The sequence below is a fragment of the Oncorhynchus tshawytscha genome, unplaced genomic scaffold, assembly GCF_018296145.1.
Source record: "Oncorhynchus tshawytscha isolate Ot180627B unplaced genomic scaffold, Otsh_v2.0 Un_contig_993_pilon_pilon, whole genome shotgun sequence".
NCBI classification, from domain to species: domain Eukaryota; kingdom Metazoa; phylum Chordata; class Actinopteri; order Salmoniformes; family Salmonidae; genus Oncorhynchus; species Oncorhynchus tshawytscha.
The window spans coordinates 212,265-232,500 of NW_024609715.1; the positions used below are offsets into that span (position 1 = coordinate 212,265).

The 20,236-nt window shown below is 37.1% G+C and overlaps 1 protein-coding gene and 1 long non-coding RNA gene across 2 annotated transcripts in view; one reads left to right on the forward strand and one right to left on the reverse strand.

Annotated features, from left to right (window-relative positions):
• The first annotated feature begins 73 nt into the window (after positions 1-73).
• LOC112259068 lies at positions 74-562 on the forward strand. Its single transcript, XR_006082661.1, has 2 exons — positions 74-407; positions 451-562. It is a non-coding gene; the product is annotated as an uncharacterized LOC112259068 (long non-coding RNA).
• A 4,003-nt stretch (positions 563-4,565) lies between these two features.
• Positions 4,566-20,236, reverse strand: part of LOC112241768 (myosin-11-like) — a 92,683-nt gene continuing 77,012 nt past the window's right edge. Inside the window, exon 44 of the mRNA XM_042317185.1 lies at positions 4,566-4,978. Coding sequence (XP_042173119.1) covers positions 4,756-4,978 — 223 coding nt within the window. The 3' untranslated portion in view covers positions 4,566-4,755. The remainder of the gene's footprint in view (positions 4,979-20,236) is intronic.

A 20,236-nucleotide genomic window follows, 5' to 3' on the forward strand; every position in this document is an offset into this window, starting at 1 on the left:
AGGCTGATAGAGCACCTTCAACATGGCTAGGCTGATAGAGCACCTTCAACATGGCTAGGCTGATAGAGCACCTTCAAACATGGCTAGGCTGATAGAGCACCTTCAACATGGCTAGGCTGATATAACATAATTAGATTACCAAAGTTAATGATGCCTTCTTGAACTATGTGTTTAAACTATAGCAATACAGTAGGATGTTCTTACTAGTAGAAGTCTTGAATGAATGAACAATCCATGAGTAATCCACGTGGAGATTGAAGCTGTGTTTTATAGTTGTAAGTGGAAATGTTGATATTTGGTTATGAACTCAGACAGCCACGTAGGTTGCTCCAGAGGGTAGTGGATATGAACTCAGACAGCTGAGTAGGTTGCTCAGAGGGTAGTGGATATGACAGACAGCCAAGTAGGTTGCTCAGAGGGTAGTGGATATGAACTCAGACAGCTGAGTAGGTTGCTCAGAAGGTAGTGGATATGACAGACAGCCAAGTAGGTTGCTCAGAAGGTAGTGGATATGACAGACAGCCACGTAGGTTGCTCAGAGGGTAGTGGATATGACAGACAGCCACGTAGGTTGCTCAGGGTAGTCCAGATTTATGTTTGTTATGTGACGGCCTTACATGAGAATGACTGACCAGGGCTGCAAAATTCAGCCAACTTTCTCGAATTTCCCACATATTCCATAAATCAGTGTTGGAAGATTCACGGAATCAAGCGGGAATAAGCAAGAAATCCAACATTCCAACCAGGAATTCTGGAAATCCAATTATTAAAAAAACATTTTTAAGTTACCAGAGTTTTTCAAACCTGTGAATGTGGTTTAGAATCTCAGGGTTTTTAACCCCTACAAGATGAGTGTTTAACATATTGTATATGATGGTACAAGTGTAACAGAGGTTATTTGGCTCGGATAAACCAGTGGTTCACCACCAAGTAATGTACTCCATGCTCTGCCCTCTACCTCCTCATGAGTCTTTGACCAGTAAGCCTGTGGTCTCATGAGTCTCCTCAAGTAGCCCCTGTGGATTGGCCAATTACCCCAAAGGGTTCTAGTACCACTGGTTGTGAACCACTGGGGTTACTATGCTTGAATGGTGAATAACTTTGCCTGAGATCTGAAGACTCGCGTTAGCACCCTAGGGTAATGCCTTGGCTTTAACTCAGCGGGCTAACACAGTCTATGAAGGCGCTCAATGGCCTGGGTATGTGGGTTTGAATACCTGGTTGATCATTCTCACCCCTATGTTTTGGGTATTGGTTGGTTCGTTCTGTGATGACAGGCTTGGGGCTTAAATATCAACACATTCCCTATATAGGGCCATACTTTTCCCCCCCAGTTAAAAGTAAGGGCTTACTACTTAGTCATAGGACCCAGTCAAAAGTAGGATACTATATAGGGAATAGGGTGCCATTTATGGACGCACTCAAATACTGTCTCACACATATTGATGATATTGTCGCTTATATCCTGTTGGGTGAAGCTTTGTGCCTTACTCTGAGACCACAGTGTGGTCTGACCTTATTAAAGATGTCTCTGTGTAGCTGGGACCTCAGTGTGGTCTGACCTTATTAAAGATGTCTCTGTGTAGCTGGGACCTCAGTGTGGTCTGACCTTATTAAAGATGTCTCTGTGTAGCTGGGACCTCAGTGTGGTCTGACCTTATTAAAGATGTCTCTGTGTAGCTGGGACCTCAGTGTGGTCTGACCTTATTAAAGATGTCTCTTTCTACTGCTCAGGTACCGGTAATAGACCTCAGCCCATTCAGTTCTAGCCAATGATATAGCGTCAACGCCAAACAAACTAATATTTAGCCCCAACTACCCTCCCCCCTAGGTCCTAGGCAAATGTAGTAGATCTGAAAGTGTTGGATAGACGCGAGTAGCAACGCAACATGGTAAATAACACCTCCACCTTGTCCTCTGATGAGGCTAGGTGTCACCATGTTTATACCTATCCAATCCTTACAGATTTACCAAGTGCCCAGAGCTAGGTGCTAAGTGGAAGAGATGAATAATATCAGTTGGCTGCTCAGTTCAACTCAGTACTTTTGCCATCCAGGAGTATAAAAAGTTACCAATTCTGTTTCAAGAGACAATTGGAACGTCCATTTATTTCCAGGATTGACTGAATTGAAATGGAACCGAGCCCAACCATGAAAGATTGACTGAATTGAAATGGAACCGAGCCCAACCATGAAAGATTGACTGAATTGAAATGGAACCGAGCCCAACCATGAAAGATTGACTGAATTGAAATGGAACTGAGCCCAACCATGAAAGATTGACTGAATTGAAATGGAATTGAGCCCAACCATGAAAGATTGACTGAATTGAAATGGAACTGAGCCCAACCATGAAAGATTGACTGAATTGAAATGGAACTGAGCCCAACCATGAAAGATTAACTGAATTGAAATGGAACCGAGCCCAACCATGAAAGAATGACTGAATTGAAATGGAACCGAGCCCAACCATGAAAGAATGACTGAATTGAAATGGGACCGAGCCCAACCATGAAAGAATGACTGAATTGAAATGGAACTGAGCCCAACCATGAAAGTAACCTTGCTCTGTGATGAGGGATGACATATGATTACTTCAAGGAAACGTGTTTTATATTACAAAATACATGTGAGGGTTGATTCACTTGCTTTGGGTTCTTACTTTTTCCCTATATGGTACTAGTAATAATATAGGATGTTGAGTGTGTTTATAATGGGAGTGGATACCTATGTGTGACTGTTACTGCTTGTTGCTCAGGGGGTAGAATGTATGAAGCAATATCATTCGAAACATTTCTAGCTTTAAAACAAAACAAAAAAAACTCAGTGTGCATGGGGGTGTGTCTTGGTTCTGTGAATCAGGAAGTCACAGAGATGGACACCCAATGAGATGTCATGTTGCTTTTGTGTAGCCACTCGCAAGCTTCTGTACCAAAATTGACACATTTGAGTTTTTCCCATGAAATATGTGTTTCATCCTGGGATGCCTCTTCCTGTATCTAATACGTCATGTTGGGTTAAATGTGTCTGACCCAACTGTCCTCAATAAAACTGACTTGGTGAAAGATGTATTTTTATTTTTTATTTTTTGCTGTTGTGAACAAAATCCACAGACAAGAACACACGATTGGTGATTTGAAAATAGTTTATAGCATTTAAAATATATATTTAGGTGTTTTCACAAACAATTCAGCCTAATAACCCTTGACACTGAATGGTACTGAAAGCCATGTAGACTATTGTAGCCTGGGTACCAGTCTGTCTGTGTCCTGTAGGATTGTAGCCTGGGTACCAGTCTGTCTGTGTCCTGTAGGATTGTAGCCTGGGCACCAGTCTGTCTGTGTCCTGTAGGATTGTAGCCTGGGCACCAGTCTGTCTGTGTCCTGTAGGATTGTAGCCTGGGCACCAGTCTGTCTGTGTCCTGTAGGATTGTAGCCTGGGCACCAGTCTGCCTGTCATGAGTTGACATGATGGCACAAACAGATCTGGGATGAGGCTAGTATGATTGTAGAATAAACAACAATTTTATGTGAAACTAAAATCAACGTAGATCATAGCAGTAGGGCTGTGTGTGTGTGTGTGTGTGTGTGCGTCAGTAAGGAACTCATTATGAAGGAAAAACAAAGACTCAGCACACAGCCTGATATCTGATTAAATCTTCAGACAGTATTGTCCCTGGGTTTACTCTATATCAACTCAATTCACATTAAATACCCAGATTAAAGAATTAGTTTATTTTAACATATAGCCACTGCTTGAAAATATAATCAAATAAATAAAACTAGAGAGGAAAAACTATTTTGTGCCTAAGTGCAATAAGCTATAACTTCAGATATATATTATGACATCTGCTATAACTTCAGTTTAAAACAGCTCACACCGTACTTTGTGACATTTTGCTGACAGAATCAAAGCTATTGTCACAGACAGGTGATGCATAAAAAGGGGGCGGGGTATAAGAACTTTAGACAGGTGATGCATAAAAAGGGGCGGGGTATAAGAACTTTAGTCGGGATGGAAGAAGGGGAGGGCAGAAGGGAGGCAAAAAGGAAGAAGGGAGGAGAAAGGAAGAAGGGAGGAAAAAAGGAAAAAGGAAGAAGGGGGAGGGAAGAAGGGAGGAGAAAAGGAAGGGAGGAGAAAAGGAAGAAGGGAAGGAGGGAAGAAGGGAGGAAGGGAGGAAGAAGGGGGGAAGAAGAAGGGAGGAGAGAAGGAAGAAGGGAAGGAGGGAAGAAGGGAGGAGAGAAGGAAAGGGGAGGGAAGAAGGGAGGAGAAAAGGAGGGAGGGAAGAAGGGAGAAGTGGAAGGAGGAAGGGAAGGGGAGGGAAGAAGGGAGGAGAAAAAGGAGGGAGGGGAGGGAAGGGAGGAAGAAGGAAAAGGAGGGGAAGGGAAGGGGGGAAGGGGAGAAGTGGAAGGAGGAAGGGAAGGGGAGGAAAGAAGGGGAGGAAAAGAGGGAGGGAAGAAGGAGAAAAAGGAAGGAAGGGGAGGGAAGAAGGGAAGAAAAGGATGGAGGGAAGAAGGGAGGAGAAAAGGAGGGAGGGAAGAAGGGAAGGGGAGGGAAGAAGGGAGGAGAAAAGGAGGGAGGGAAGGGGAGGGAAGAAGGGAGAAGTGGAAGGAGGGAAAGATAAAAGGAGGAATGGAAGGAGAGGGAACGAGGGAGGGATAAAATACAGGAAATGGAAAGATGTATTGAGGGAAGTCAGGGAAGGACAGGAAGAAGGAAGGACAGTGTTTAAAAGGAGGGGTGAGACTTTGTCCCTCTACTCTTCCGGCAGGGTTCCGCTGATGTCCTCTGGAGGCGGGGTGGACGAGAACAGAGGCTCCTCCTCTTCTGGAACGTTGTTTGTGTTCTCAGAATTCCCACCATTCCCTTCATTATCCCCAGCTCTGCTCCTCCGGCTCCCGGTCCTACTGAGGCTGACATTCCCAATGCTCCCCACGCGACGAGGACTGCTGCTGAAAGATGACTCCCCTCCTCCTCGCCTGGGAAGGACGGGAATGTCGGGGAAATAATGGAATTAGAGGCAGAGGGAAGAGGCAGGATAGAAGGCCGTATTGGAGGAAGAGAAGAAAAAGTTAGAATTTGGAGAGGGAAGAAGAAGAGATGCCAGAATCAGACAGAGAGGAAATGAGTTCAGTTAGAGGTATAGTTGGTTTCCAGAGCCATGTAAGAAACATATGTGTCTGGATGGTTAGACCTTAAACACTGTTGGAAGGTCTGGAAGAAAAGGCTGCTATAGAAGAGGAGGGGTTAGAGGTGAAGACAGAGGATGAATGAGAGACCAAGGGTTAGCTAAAGGCTGAGGAGTTTAAGTTGAGGAAGAGATTGAGGAAGAGTTTGAGGAAGAATTTAAGGTAGATTTTGAGGAAGGCTTTAAGGAAGAATTTGAGGAAGTGTTTGAGGAAGAGTTTTTGAAGGAAGATTTTGAGGAAGGGTTTGACGAAGAGTTTGAGAAAGTGTCATCAGAAAAACTTAGTTGAATTAGCTGCAGAGTTGCTGTAGATTCCCAAGTCAAGTAATGATGTGAGTATTAAGTTGATTGCCGAAGTAAAGATGACTCAGCGAGAGGCAGACAGAGAAGCGTTTGAGGGCAAGTTAATATCTAAAGGACCGGTTTGAAGAGGTGTCAGAGTCAGAGACAGAAGAGGAAGAGAGAGAACATCAACATCATAAACGGTCTTGTTTTGGCTGGTCTTCAGCCAGGTGTAGTTATACTGTCTGCTATATACAGGTCAGGTGTAGTTATACTGTCTACTATATACAGGCCAGGTGTAGTGTTATACTGTCTACTATATACAGGTCAGGTGTAGTGTTATATTGTCTACTATATACAGGTCAGGTGTAGTGTTATATTGTCTACTATATACAGGTCAGGTGTAGTTATATTGTCTACTATATACAGGTCAGGTGTAGTGTTATATTGTCTACTATATACAGGTCAGGTGTAGTGTTATATTGTCTACTATATACAGGTCAGGTGTAGTGTTATATTGTCTACTATATACAGGTCAGGTGTAGTGTTATATTGTCTACTATATACAGGTCAGGTGTAGTGTTATATTGTCTACTATATACAGGTCAGGTGTAGTGTTATATTGTCTACTATATACAGGTCAGGTGTAGTGTTATATTGTCTACTATATACAGGTCAGGTGTAGTGTTATATTGTCTACTATATACAGGTCAGGTGTAGTGTTATATTGTCTACTATATACAGGTCAGGTGTAGTGTTATATTGTCTACTATATACAGGTCAGGTGTAGTGTTATATTGTCTACTATATACAGGTCAGGTGTAGTGTTATATTGTCTACTATATACAGGTCAGGTGTAGTGTTATATTGTCTACTATATACAGGCCAGGTGTAGTGTTATATTGTCTACTATATACAGGTCAGGTGTAGTGTTATATTGTCTACTATATACAGGTCAGGTGTAGTGTTATATTGTCTACTATATACAGGTCAGGTGTAGTGTTATATTGTCTACTATATACAGGCCAGGTGTAGTGTTATATTGTCTACTATATACAGGTCAGGTGTAGTGTTATATTGTCTACTATATACAGGTCAGGTGTAGTGTGTTATATTGTCTACTATATACAGGTCAGGTGTAGTGTTATATTGTCTACTATATACAGGTCAGGTGTAGTGTTATATTGTCTACTATATACAGGTCAGGTGTAGTGTTATATTGTGTAGTGTTATATTGTCTACTATATACAGGTCAGGTGTAGTGTTATATTGTCTACTATATACAGGTCAGGTGTAGTGTTATGTCTACTATATACAGGTCAGGTGTAGTGTATATATTGTCTACTATATACAGGTCAGGTGTAGTGTTATATTGTCTACTATATACAGGTCAGGTGTAGTGTTATATTGTCTACTATATACAGGTCAGGTGTAGTGTTATATTGTCTACTATATACAGGTCAGGTGTAGTGTTATATTGTCTACTATATACAGGTCAGGTGTAGTGTTATATTGTCTACTATATACAGGTCAGGTGTAGTGTGTTATATTGTCTACTATATACAGGCCAGGTGTAGTGTTATATTGTCTACTATATACAGGTCAGGTGTAGTGTTATATTGTCTACTATATACAGGTCAGGTGTAGTGTTATATTGTCTACTATATACAGGTCAGGTGTAGTGTGTTATATTGTCTACTATATACAGGTCAGGTGTAGTGTTATATTGTCTACTATATACAGGTCAGGTGTAGTGTTATATTGTCTACTATATACAGGTCAGGTGTAGTGTTATATTGTCTACTATATACAGGCCAGGTGTAGTGTTATATTGTCTACTATATACAGGCCAGGTGTAGTGTTATATTGTCTACTATATACAGGTCAGGTGTAGTGTGTTATATTGTCTACTATATACAGGCCAGGTGTAGTGTTATATTGTCTACTATATACAGGTCAGGTGTAGTGTTATATTGTCTACTATATACAGGTCAGGTGTAGTGTTATATTGTCTACTATATACAGGTCAGGTGTAGTGTGTTATATTGTCTACTATATACAGGCCAGGTGTAGTGTTATATTGTCTACTATATACAGGTCAGGTGTAGTGTTATATTGTCTACTATATACAGGTCAGGTGTAGTGTTATATTGTCTACTATATACAGGCCAGGTGTAGTGTGTTATATTGTCTACTATATACAGGTCAGGTGTAGTTATATTGTCTACTATATACAGGTCAGGTGTAGTTATATTGTCTACTATATACAGGTCAGGTGTAGTTATATTGTCTACTATATACAGGTCAGGTGTAGTTATATTGTCTACTATATACAGGTCAGGTGTAGTTATATTGTCTACTATATACAGGTCAGGTGTAGTTATATTGTCTACTATATACAGGTCAGGTGTAGTGTTATATTGTCTACTATATACAGGTCAGGTGTAGTTATACTGTCTACTATATACAGGTCAGGTGTAGTGTTATATTGTCTACTATATACAGGTCAGGTGTAGTTATATTGTCTACTATATACAGGTCAGGTGTAGTTATATTGTCTACTATATACAGGTCAGGTGTAGTTATATTGTCTACTATATACAGGTCAGGTGTAGTTATATTGTCTACTATATACAGGTCAGGTGTAGTTATATTGTCTACTATATACAGGTCAGGTGTAGTTATATTGTCTACTATATACAGGTCAGGTGTAGTTATATTGTCTACTATATACAGGTCAGGTGTAGTGTTATATTGTCTACTATATACAGGTCAGGTGTAGTTATATTGTCTACTATATACAGGTCAGGTGTAGTTATATTGTCTACTATATACAGGTCAGGTGTAGTTATATTGTCTACTATATACAGGCCAGGTGTGTAGTGTTATATTGTCTACTATATACAGGTCAGGTGTAGTGTTATATTGTCTACTATATACAGGTCAGGTGTAGTTATATTGTCTACTATATACAGGCCAGGTGTAGTTATATTGTTACTATATGTCAGGTGTAGTTATATTGTCTACTATATACAGGTCAGGTGTAGTGTTATATTGTCTACTATATACAGGTCAGGTGTAGTTATATTGTCTACTATATACAGGTCAGGTGTAGTGTTATATTGTCTACTATATACAGGTCAGGTGTAGTTATATTGTCTACTATATACAGGTCAGGTGTAGTGTTATATTGTCTACTATATACAGGTCAGGTGTAGTGTTATATTGTCTACTATATACAGGTCAGGTGTAGTTATATTGTCTACTATATACAGGTCAGGTGTAGTGTTATATTGTCTACTATATACAGGTCAGGTGTAGTTATATTGTTATATTGTCTACTATATACAGGTCAGGTGTAGTGTTATATTGTCTACTATATACAGGTCAGGTGTAGTGTTATATTGTCTACTATATACAGGTCAGGTGTAGTGTTATATTGTCTACTATATACAGGTCAGGTGTAGTTATATTGTCTACTATATAGGTGTTATATTGTCTACTATATACAGGTCAGGTGTAGTGTTATATTGTCTACTATATACAGGTCAGGTGTAGTGTTATATTGTCTACTATATACAGGTCAGGTGTAGTGTTATATTGTCTACTATATACAGGTCAGGTGTAGTGTTATATTGTCTACTATATACAGGTCAGGTGTAGTGTGTTATATTGTCTACTATATACAGGTCAGGTGTAGTGTTATATTGTCTACTATATACAGGTCAGGTGTAGTGTTATATTGTCTACTATATACAGGTCAGGTGTAGTGTGTTATATTGTCTACTATATACAGGTCAGGTGTAGTGTTATATTGTCTACTATATACAGGTCAGGTGTAGTGTTATATTGTCTACTATATACAGGTCAGGTGTAGTGTGTTATATTGTCTACTATATACAGGTCAGGTGTAGTGTGTTATATTGTCTACTATATACAGGTCAGGTGTAGTTATATTGTCTACTATATACAGGTCAGGTGTAGTGTTATATTGTCTACTATATACAGGTCAGGTGTAGTTATATTGTCTACTATATACAGGCCAGGTGTAGTGTTATATTGTCTACTATATACAGGTCAGGTGTAGTTATATTGTCTACTATATACAGGTCAGGTGTAGTGTTATATTGTCTACTATATACAGGTCAGGTGTAGTGTTATATTGTCTACTATATACAGGTCAGGTGTAGTGTTATATTGTCTACTATATACAGGTCAGGTGTAGTGTTATATTGTCTACTATATACAGGTCAGGTGTAGTGTTATATTGTCTACTATATACAGGTCAGGTGTAGTTGTATTGTCTACTATATACAGGCCAGGTGTAGTGTTATATTGTCTACTATATACAGGCCAGGTGTAGTGTTATATTGTCTACTATATACAGGTCAGGTGTAGTGTGTTATATTGTCTACTATATACAGGTCAGGTGTAGTGTTATATTGTCTACTATATACAGGTCAGGTGTAGTGTTATATTGTCTACTATATACAGGTCAGGTGTAGTTATATTGTGTATATACAGGTCAGGTGTGTATTGTACTATATACAGGTCAGGTGTAGTGTTATATTGTCTACTATATACAGGTCAGGTGTAGTGTTATATTGTCTACTATATACAGGCCAGGTGTAGTGTTATATTGTCTACTATATACAGGTCAGGTGTAGTGTGTTATATTGTCTACTATATACAGGTCAGGTGTAGTGTTATATTGTCTACTATATACAGGTCAGGTGTAGTTATATTGTCTACTATATACAGGTCAGGTGTAGTTATATTGTCTACTATATACAGGTCAGGTGTAGTGTTATATTGTCTACTATATACAGGTCAGGTGTAGTGTTATATTGTCTACTATATACAGGTCAGGTGTAGTTATATTGTCTACTATATACAGGTCAGGTGTAGTGTTATATTGTCTACTATATACAGGTCAGGTGTAGTTATATTGTCTACTATATACAGGTCAGGTGTAGTGTTATATTGTCTACTATATACAGGTCAGGTGTAGTTATATTGTCTACTATATACAGGTCAGGTGTAGTTATATTGTTATATTGTCTACTATATACAGGCCAGGTGTAGTGTTATATTGTCTACTATATACAGGTCAGTGTGTAGTTATATTGTCTACTATATACAGGTCAGGTGTAGTGTTATATTGTCTACTATATACAGGTCAGGTGTAGTGTTATATTGTCTACTATATACAGGTCAGGTGTATATACTATATACAGGTCAGGTGTGTAGTGTTATATTGTCTACTATATACAGGTCAGGTGTAGTGTTATATTGTCTACTATATACAGGTCAGGTGTAGTGTTATATTGTCTACTATATACAGGTCAGGTGTAGTTATATTGTCTACTATATACAGGTCAGGTGTAGTGTTATATTGTCTACTATATACAGGTCAGGTGTAGTGTTATATTGTCTACTATATACAGGTCAGGTGTAGTGTTATATTGTGTGTTATATTGTCTACTATATACAGGTCAGGTGTAGTGTTATATTGTCTACTATATACAGGTCAGGTGTAGTGTTATATTGTCTACTATATACAGGTCAGGTGTAGTGTTATATTGTCTACTATATACAGGTCAGGTGTAGTGTTATATTGTCTACTATATACAGGTCAGGTGTAGTTATATTGTTATATTGTCTACTATATACAGGTCAGGTGTAGTGTTATATTGTCTACTATATACAGGTCAGGTGTAGTGTTATATTGTCTACTATATACAGGTCAGGTGTAGTGTTATATTGTCTACTATATACAGGTCAGGTGTAGTTATATTGTCTACAGGTGTAGTGTTATATTGTCTACAGGTCAGGTGTAGTGTTATATTGTCTACTATATACAGGTCAGGTGTAGTGTTATATTGTCTACTATATACAGGTCAGGTGTAGTGTTATATTGTCTACTATATACAGGTCAGGTGTAGTGTTATATTGTCTACTATATACAGGTCAGGTGTAGTGTTATATTGTCTACTATATACAGGTCAGGTGTAGTGTTATATTGTCTACTATATACAGGTCAGGTGTAGTGTTATATTGTCTACTATATACAGGTCAGGTGTAGTGTTATATTGTCTACTATATACAGGTCAGGTGTAGTTATATTGTCTACTATATACAGGTCAGGTGTAGTGTTATATTGTCTACTATATACAGGTCAGGTGTAGTGTTATATTGTCTATACTATATACAGGTCAGGTGTAGTGTTATATTGTCTACTATATACAGGTCAGGTGTAGTGTTATATTGTCTACTATATACAGGTCAGGTGTAGTGTTATATTGTCTACTATATACAGGTCAGGTGTAGTGTTATATTGTCTACTATATACAGGTCAGGTGTAGTGTTATATTGTCTACTATATACAGGTCAGGTGTAGTGTTATATTGTCTACTATATACAGGCCAGGTGGTGTGTTATATTGTCTACTATATACAGGTCAGGTGTAGTGTGTTATATTGTCTACTATATACAGGCCAGGTGTAGTGTTATATTGTCTACTATATACAGGTCAGGTGTAGTGTTATATTGTCTACTATATACAGGTCAGGTGTAGTTATATTGTCTACTATATACAGGTCAGGTGTAGTGTTATATTGTCTACTATATACAGGTCAGGTGTAGTGTGTCAGGTGTAGTGTTATATCTACTATATACAGGTGTTATATTGTCTACTATATACAGGTCAGGTGTAGTGTTATATTGTCTACTATATACAGGTCAGGTGTAGTTATATTGTCTACTATATACAGGTCAGGTGTAGTGTTATATTGTCTACTATCTCAGGTGTATATACAGGTCAGGTCAGGTGTAGTGTTATATTGTCTACTATATACAGGTCAGGTGTAGTGTTATATTGTCTACTATATACAGGTCAGGTGTAGTGTTATATTGTCTACTATATACAGGTCAGGTGTAGTGTTATATTGTCTACTATATACAGGTCAGGTGTAGTGTTATATTGTCTACTATATACAGGTCAGGTGTAGTGTTATATTGTCTACTATATACAGGTCAGGTGTAGTGTTATATTGTCTACTATATACAGGTCAGGTGTAGTGTTATATTGTCTACTATATACAGGTCAGGTGTAGTGTTATATTGTCTACTATATACAGGTCAGGTGTAGTGTTATATTGTATACAGGTCAGGTGTAGTTATATTGTCTACTATATACAGGTCAGGTGTAGTTATATTGTCTACTATATACAGGTCAGGTGTAGTGTTATATTGTCTACTATATACAGGTCAGTTATATTGGTGTTATATTGTCTACTATATACAGGTCAGGTGTAGTGTTATATTGTCTACTATATACAGGTCAGGTGTAGTGTTATATTGTCTACTATATACAGGTCAGGTGTAGTGTTATATTGTCTACTATATACAGGTCAGGTGTAGTGTTATATTGTCTACTATATACAGGTCAGGTGTAGTGTTATATTGTCTACTATATACAGGTCAGGTGGTGTAGTGTAGTGTTATATTGTCTACTATATACAGGTCAGGTGTAGTGTTATATTGTCTAGTGTTATATACAGGTCAGGTGTAGTGTTATATTGTCTACTATATACAGGTCAGGTGTAGTTATATTGTCTACTATATACAGGTCAGGTGTAGTGTTATATTGTCTACTATATACAGGTCAGGTGTAGTGTTATATTGTCTACTATATACAGGTCAGGTGTAGTTATATTGTCTACTATATACAGGTCAGGTGTAGTGTTATATTGTCTACTATATACAGGTCAGGTGTAGTTATATTGTCTACTATATACAGGTCAGGTGTAGTGTTATATTGTCTACTATATACAGGTCAGGTGTAGTGTTATATTGTCTACTATATACAGGTCAGGTGTAGTGTTATATTGTCTACTATATACAGGTCAGGTGTAGTTGTACTGTCTACTATATACAGGCCAGGTGTAGTGTTATATTGTCTACTATATACAGGTCAGGTGTAGTGTTATATTGTCTACTATATACAGGTCAGGTGTAGTGTTATATTGTCTACTATATACAGGTCAGGTGTAGTGTTATATTGTCTACTATATACAGGTCAGGTGTAGTGTTATATTGTCTACTATATACAGGTCAGGTGTAGTGTTGTATTGTCTACTATATACAGGTCAGGTGTAGTGTTATATTGTCTACTATATACAGGTCAGGTGTAGTGTTATATTGTCTACTATATACAGGTCAGGTGTAGTGTTATATTGTCTACTATATACAGGTCAGGTGTAGTGTTATATTGTCTACTATATACAGGTCAGGTGTAGTTATAGTGTCTACTATGTCTACTATATACAGGTCAGGTGTAGTGTTATATTGTCTACTATATACAGGTCAGGTGTAGTGTTATATTGTCTACTATATACAGGTCAGGTGTAGTGTTATATTGTCTACTATATACAGGTCAGGTGTAGTGTTATATTGTCTACTATATACAGGTCAGGTGTAGTGTTATATTGTCTACTATATACAGGTCAGGTGTAGTGTTATATTGTCTACTATATACAGGTCAGGTGTAGTGTTATATTGTCTACTATATACAGGTCAGGTGTAGTGTTATATTGTCTACTATATACAGGTCAGGTGTAGTGTTATATTGTCTACTATATACAGGTCAGGTGTAGTGTTATATTGTCTACTATATACAGGTCAGGTGTAGTGTTATATTGTCTACTATATACAGGTCAGGTGTAGTGTTATATTGTCTACTATATACAGGTCAGGTGTAGTGTTATATTGTCTACTATATACAGGTCAGGTGTAGTGTTATATTGTCTACTATATACAGGTCAGGTGTAGTGTTATATTGTCTACTATATACAGGTCAGGTGTAGTGTTATATTGTCTACTATATACAGGTCAGGTGTAGTGTTATATTGTCTACTATATACAGGTCAGGTGTAGTGTTATATTGTCTACTATATACAGGTCAGGTGTAGTGTTATATTGTCTACTATATACAGGTCAGGTGTAGTGTTATATTGTCTACTATATACAGGTCAGGTGTAGTGTTATATTGTCTACTATATACAGGTCAGGTGTAGTGTTATATTGTCTACTATATACAGGTCAGGTGTAGTGTTATATTGTCTACTATATACAGGTCAGGTGTAGTGTTATATTGTCTACTATATACAGGTCAGGTGTTATATTGTCTACTATATACAGGTCAGGTTATATTGTCTACTATATACAGGTCAGGTGTAGTGTTATATTGTCTACTATATACAGGTCAGGTGTAGTGTTATATTGTCTATATATCAGGTACAGGTCAGGTGTAGTGTTATATTGTCTACTATATACAGGTCAGGTGTAGTGTTATATTGTCTACTATATATACAGGTCAGGTGTAGTGTTATATTGTCTACTATATACAGGTCAGGTGTAGTGTTATATTGTCTACTATATACAGGTCAGGTGTAGTGTTATATTGTCTACTATATACAGGTCAGGTGTAGTGTTATATTGTCTACTATATACAGGTCAGGTGTAGTGTTATATTGTCTACTATATACAGGTCAGGTGTAGTGTTATATTGTCTACTATATACAGGTCAGGTGTAGTGTTATATTGTCTACTATATACAGGTCAGGTGTAGTGTTATATTGTCTACTATATACAGGTCAGGTGTAGTGTTATATTGTCTACTATATACAGGTCAGGTGTAGTGTTATATTGTCTACTATATACAGGTCAGGTGTAGTGTTATATTGTCTACTATATACAGGTCAGGTGTAGTGTTATATTGTCTACTATATACAGGTCAGGTGTAGTTATATTGTCTACTATATACAGGTCAGGTGTAGTGTTATATTGTGTCTACTATATAGGTCAGGTGTATATATTGTCTACTATATACAGGTCAGGTGTAGTGTTATATTGTCTACTATATACAGGTCAGGTGTAGTGTCTATATTGTCAGGTGTAGTGTTATATTGTCTATATACAGGTCAGGTGTAGTGTTATATTGTCTACTATATACAGGTCAGGTGTAGTGTTATATTGTCTACTATATACAGGTCAGGTGTAGTGTTATATTGTCTACTATATACAGGTCAGGTGTAGTGTTATACTGTCTACTATATACAGGTCAGGTGTAGTTATATTGTCTACTATATACAGGTCAGGTGTAGTGTTATATTGTCTACTATATACAGGTCAGGTGTAGTGTTATATTGTCTACTATATACAGGTCAGGTGTAGTGTTATATTGTCTACTATATACAGGTCAGGTGTAGTGTTATATTGTCTACTATATACAGGTCAGGTGTCAGGTGTGTTATATTGTCTACTATATACAGGTCAGGTGTAGTGTTATATTGTCTACTATATACAGGTCAGGTGTAGTGTTATATTGTCTACTATATACAGGTCAGGTGTAGTTATATTGTCTACTATATACAGGTCAGGTGTAGTGTTATATTGTCTACTATATACAGGTCAGGTGTGTCTACTATATACAGGTCAGGTGTCTACTATATGTTATATTGTCTACTATATACAGGTCAGGTGTACAGGTCAGGTTAGTGTTATATTGTCTACTATATACAGGTCAGGTGTAGTGTTATATTGTCTACTATATACAGGTCAGGTGTAGTGTTATATTGTCTACTATATACAGGTCAGGTGTAGTGTTATATTGTCTACTATATACAGGTCAGGTGTAGTGTTATATTGTCTACTATATACAGGTCAGGTGTAGTGTTATATTGTCTACTATATACAGGTCAGGTGTAGTGTTATATTGTCTACTATATACAGGTCAGGTGTAGTGTTATATTGTCTACTATATCAGGTGTAGTGTTATATTGTCTATATACAGGTCAGGTGTAGTGTTATATTGTCTACTATATACAGGTCAGGTGTAGTGTTATATTGTCTACTATATACAGGTCAGGTGTAGTGTTATATTGTCTACTATATACAGGTCAGGTGTAGTGTTATATTGTCTACTATATACAGGTCAGGTGTAGTGTTATATTGTGTTATAGTGTTATGTCTACTATATACAGGTCAGGTGTAGTGTTATATTGTCTACTATATACAGGTCAGGTGTAGGTGTAGTGTTATATTGTCTACTATATACAGGTCAGGTGTAGTGTTATATTGTCTACTATATACAGGTCAGGTGTAGTGTTATATTGTCTACTATATACAGGTCAGGGTGTGTTATATTGTTATATTGTCTACTATATACAGGTCAGGTGTAGTGTTATATTGTCTACTATATACAGGTCAGGTGTAGTGTTATATTGTCTACTATATACAGGTCAGGTGTAGTGTTATATTGTCTACTATATACAGGTCAGGTGTAGTGTTATATTGTCTACTATATACAGGTCAGGTGTAGTGTTATATTGTCTACTATATACAGGTCAGGTGTAGTGTTATATTGTCTACTATATACAGGTCAGGTGTAGTGTTATATTGTCTACTATATACAGGTCAGGTGTAGTGTTATATTGTCTACTATATACAGGTCAGGTGTAGTGTTATATTGTCTACTATATACAGGTCAGGTGTAGTGTTATATTGTCTTATATATACAGGTCAGGTGTAGTGTTATATTGTCTACTATATACAGGTCAGGTGTAGTGTTATATTGTCTACTATATACAGGTCAGGTGTAGTGTTATATTGTCTACTATATACAGGTCAGGTGTAGTGTTATATTGTCTACTATATACAGGTCAGGTGTAGTGTTATATTGTCTACTATATACAGGTCAGGTGTAGTGTTATATTGTCTACTATATACAGGTCAGGTGTAGTGTTATATTGTCTACTATATACAGGTCAGGTGTAGTGTTATATTGTCTACTATATACAGGTCAGGTGTAGTGTTATATTGTCTACTATATACAGGTCAGGTGTAGTGTTATATTGTCTACTATATACAGGTCAGGTGTAGTGTTATATTGTCTACTATATACAGGTCAGGTGTAGTGTTATATTGTCTACTATATACAGGTCAGGTGTAGGTGTTATATTGTCTACTATATACAGGTCAGGTGTAGTTATATTGTGTTATAGGTTGTATTGTACTATATACAGGTCAGGTGTAGTTATATTGTCTACTATATACAGGTCAGGTGTAGTGTTATATTGTCTACTATATACAGGCCAGGTGTAGTGTTATATTGTCTACTATATACAGGTCAGGTGTAGTGTTATATTGTCTACTATATACAGGTCAGGTGTAGTGTTATATTGTCTACTATATACAGGTCAGGTGTAGTGTTATATTGTCTACTATATACAGGTCAGGTGTAGTGTTATATTGTCTACTATATACAGGTCAGGTGTGTTATAGTGTCTACTATATACAGGTCAGGTGTAGTGTTATATTGTCTACTATATACAGGTCAGGTGTAGTGTTATATTGTCTACTATATACAGGTCAGGTGTAGTGTTATATTGTCTACTATATACAGGTCAGGTGTAGTGTTATATTGTCTACTATATACAGGTCAGGTGTAGGTGTGTTATATTGTCTACTATATACAGGTCAGGTGTAGTGTTATATTGTCTACTATATACAGGTCAGGTGTAGTGTTATATTGTCTACTATATACAGGTCAGGTGTAGTGTTATATTGTCTACTATATACAGGTCAGGTGTAGTGTTATATTGTCTACTATATACAGGTCAGGTGTAGTGTTATATTGTTACTATATACAGGTCAGGTGTAGTGTTATATTGTCTACTATATACAGGTCAGGCCAGGTGTAGTGTTATATTGTCTACTATATACAGGTCAGGTGTAGGTGTTGTTATTGTCTACTATATACAGGTCAGGTGTAGTGTTATATTGTCTACTATATACAGGTCAGGTGTAGTGTTATATTGTCTACTATATACAGGTCAGGTGTAGTGTTATATTGTCTACTATATACAGGTCAGGTGTAGTGTTATATTGTCTACTATATACAGGTCAGGTGTAGTGTTATATTGTCTACTATATACAGGTCAGGTGTAGTGTTATATTGTCTACTATATACAGGTCAGGTGTAGTGTTATATTGTCTACTATATACAGGTCAGGTGTAGTGTTATATTGTCTACTATATACAGGTCAGGTGTAGTTATATTGTCTACTATATACAGGCCAGGTGTAGTGTGTTGTATTGTCTACTATATACAGGTCAGGTGTAGTGTGTTATATTGTCTACTATATACAGGTCAGGTGTAGTTATAGTGTCTACTATATACAGGTCAGGTGTAGTTATATTGTCTACTATATACAGGTCAGGTGTAGTTATATTGTCTACTATATACAGGTCAGGTGTAGTGTTATATTGTCTACTATATACAGGTCAGGTGTAGTGTTATATTGTCTACTATATACAGGTCAGGTGTAGTGTTATATTGTCTACTATATACAGGTCAGGTGTAGTTATATTGTCTACTATATACAGGTCAGGTGTAGTGTTATATTGTCTACTATATACAGGTCAGGTGTAGTGTTATATTGTCTACTATATACAGGTCAGGTGTAGTTATATTGTCTACTATATACAGGTCAGGTGTAGTGTTATATTGTCTACTATATACAGGTCAGGTGTAGTGTTATATTGTCTACTATATACAGGTCAGGTGTAGTTATATTGTCTACTATATACAGGTCAGGTGGTGTGTTATATTGTCTACTATATACAGGTCAGGTGTAGTGTTATATTGTCTACTATATACAGGTCAGGTGTACAGGTCAGGTGTCAGTGTTATATTGTCTACTATATACAGGTCAGGTGTAGTGTTATATTGTCTACTATATACAGGTCAGGTGTAGTTATATATGTCAGGTGTAGTTATATTGTACTATATACAGGTCAGGTGTAGTGTTATATTGTCTACTATATACAGGTCAGGTGTAGTTATATTGTCTACTATATACAGGTCAGGTGTAGTGTTATATTGTCTACTATATACAGGTCAGGTGTAGTGTTATATTGTCTACTATATACAGGTCAGGTGTGTGTTATATTGTCTACTATATACAGGTCAGGTGTAGTTATATTGTTATATTGTCTACTATATACAGGTCAGGTGTAGTGTTATATTGTCTACTATATACAGGTCAGGTGTAGTGTTATATTGTCTACTATATACAGGTCAGGTGTAGTGTTATATTGTCTACTATATACAGGTCAGGTGTAGTGTTATATTGTCTACTATATACAGGTCAGGTGTAGTGTTATATTGTCTACTATATACAGGTCAGGTGTAGTGTTATATTGTCAGGTGTAGTGTTATATTGTCTACTATATACAGGTCAGGTGTAGTGTTATATTGTCTACTATATACAGGTCAGGTGTAGTGTTATATTGTCTACTATATACAGGTCAGGTGTAGTGTTATATTGTCTACTATATACAGGTCAGGTGTAGTGTTATATTGTCTACTATATACAGGTCAGGTGTAGTGTTATATTGTCTACTATATACAGGTCAGGTGTAGTGTTATATTGTCTACTATATACAGGTCAGGTGTAGTGTTATATTGTCTACTATATACAGGTCAGGTGTAGTGTTATATTGTCTACTATATACAGGTCAGGTGTAGTGTTATATTGTCTACTATATACAGGTCAGGTGTAGTGTTATATTGTCTACTATATACAGGTCAGGTGTAGTGTTATATTGTCTACTATATACAGGCCAGGTGTAGTGTTATATTGTCTACTATATACAGGTCAGGTGTAGTGTTATATTGTCTACTATATACAGGTCAGGTGTA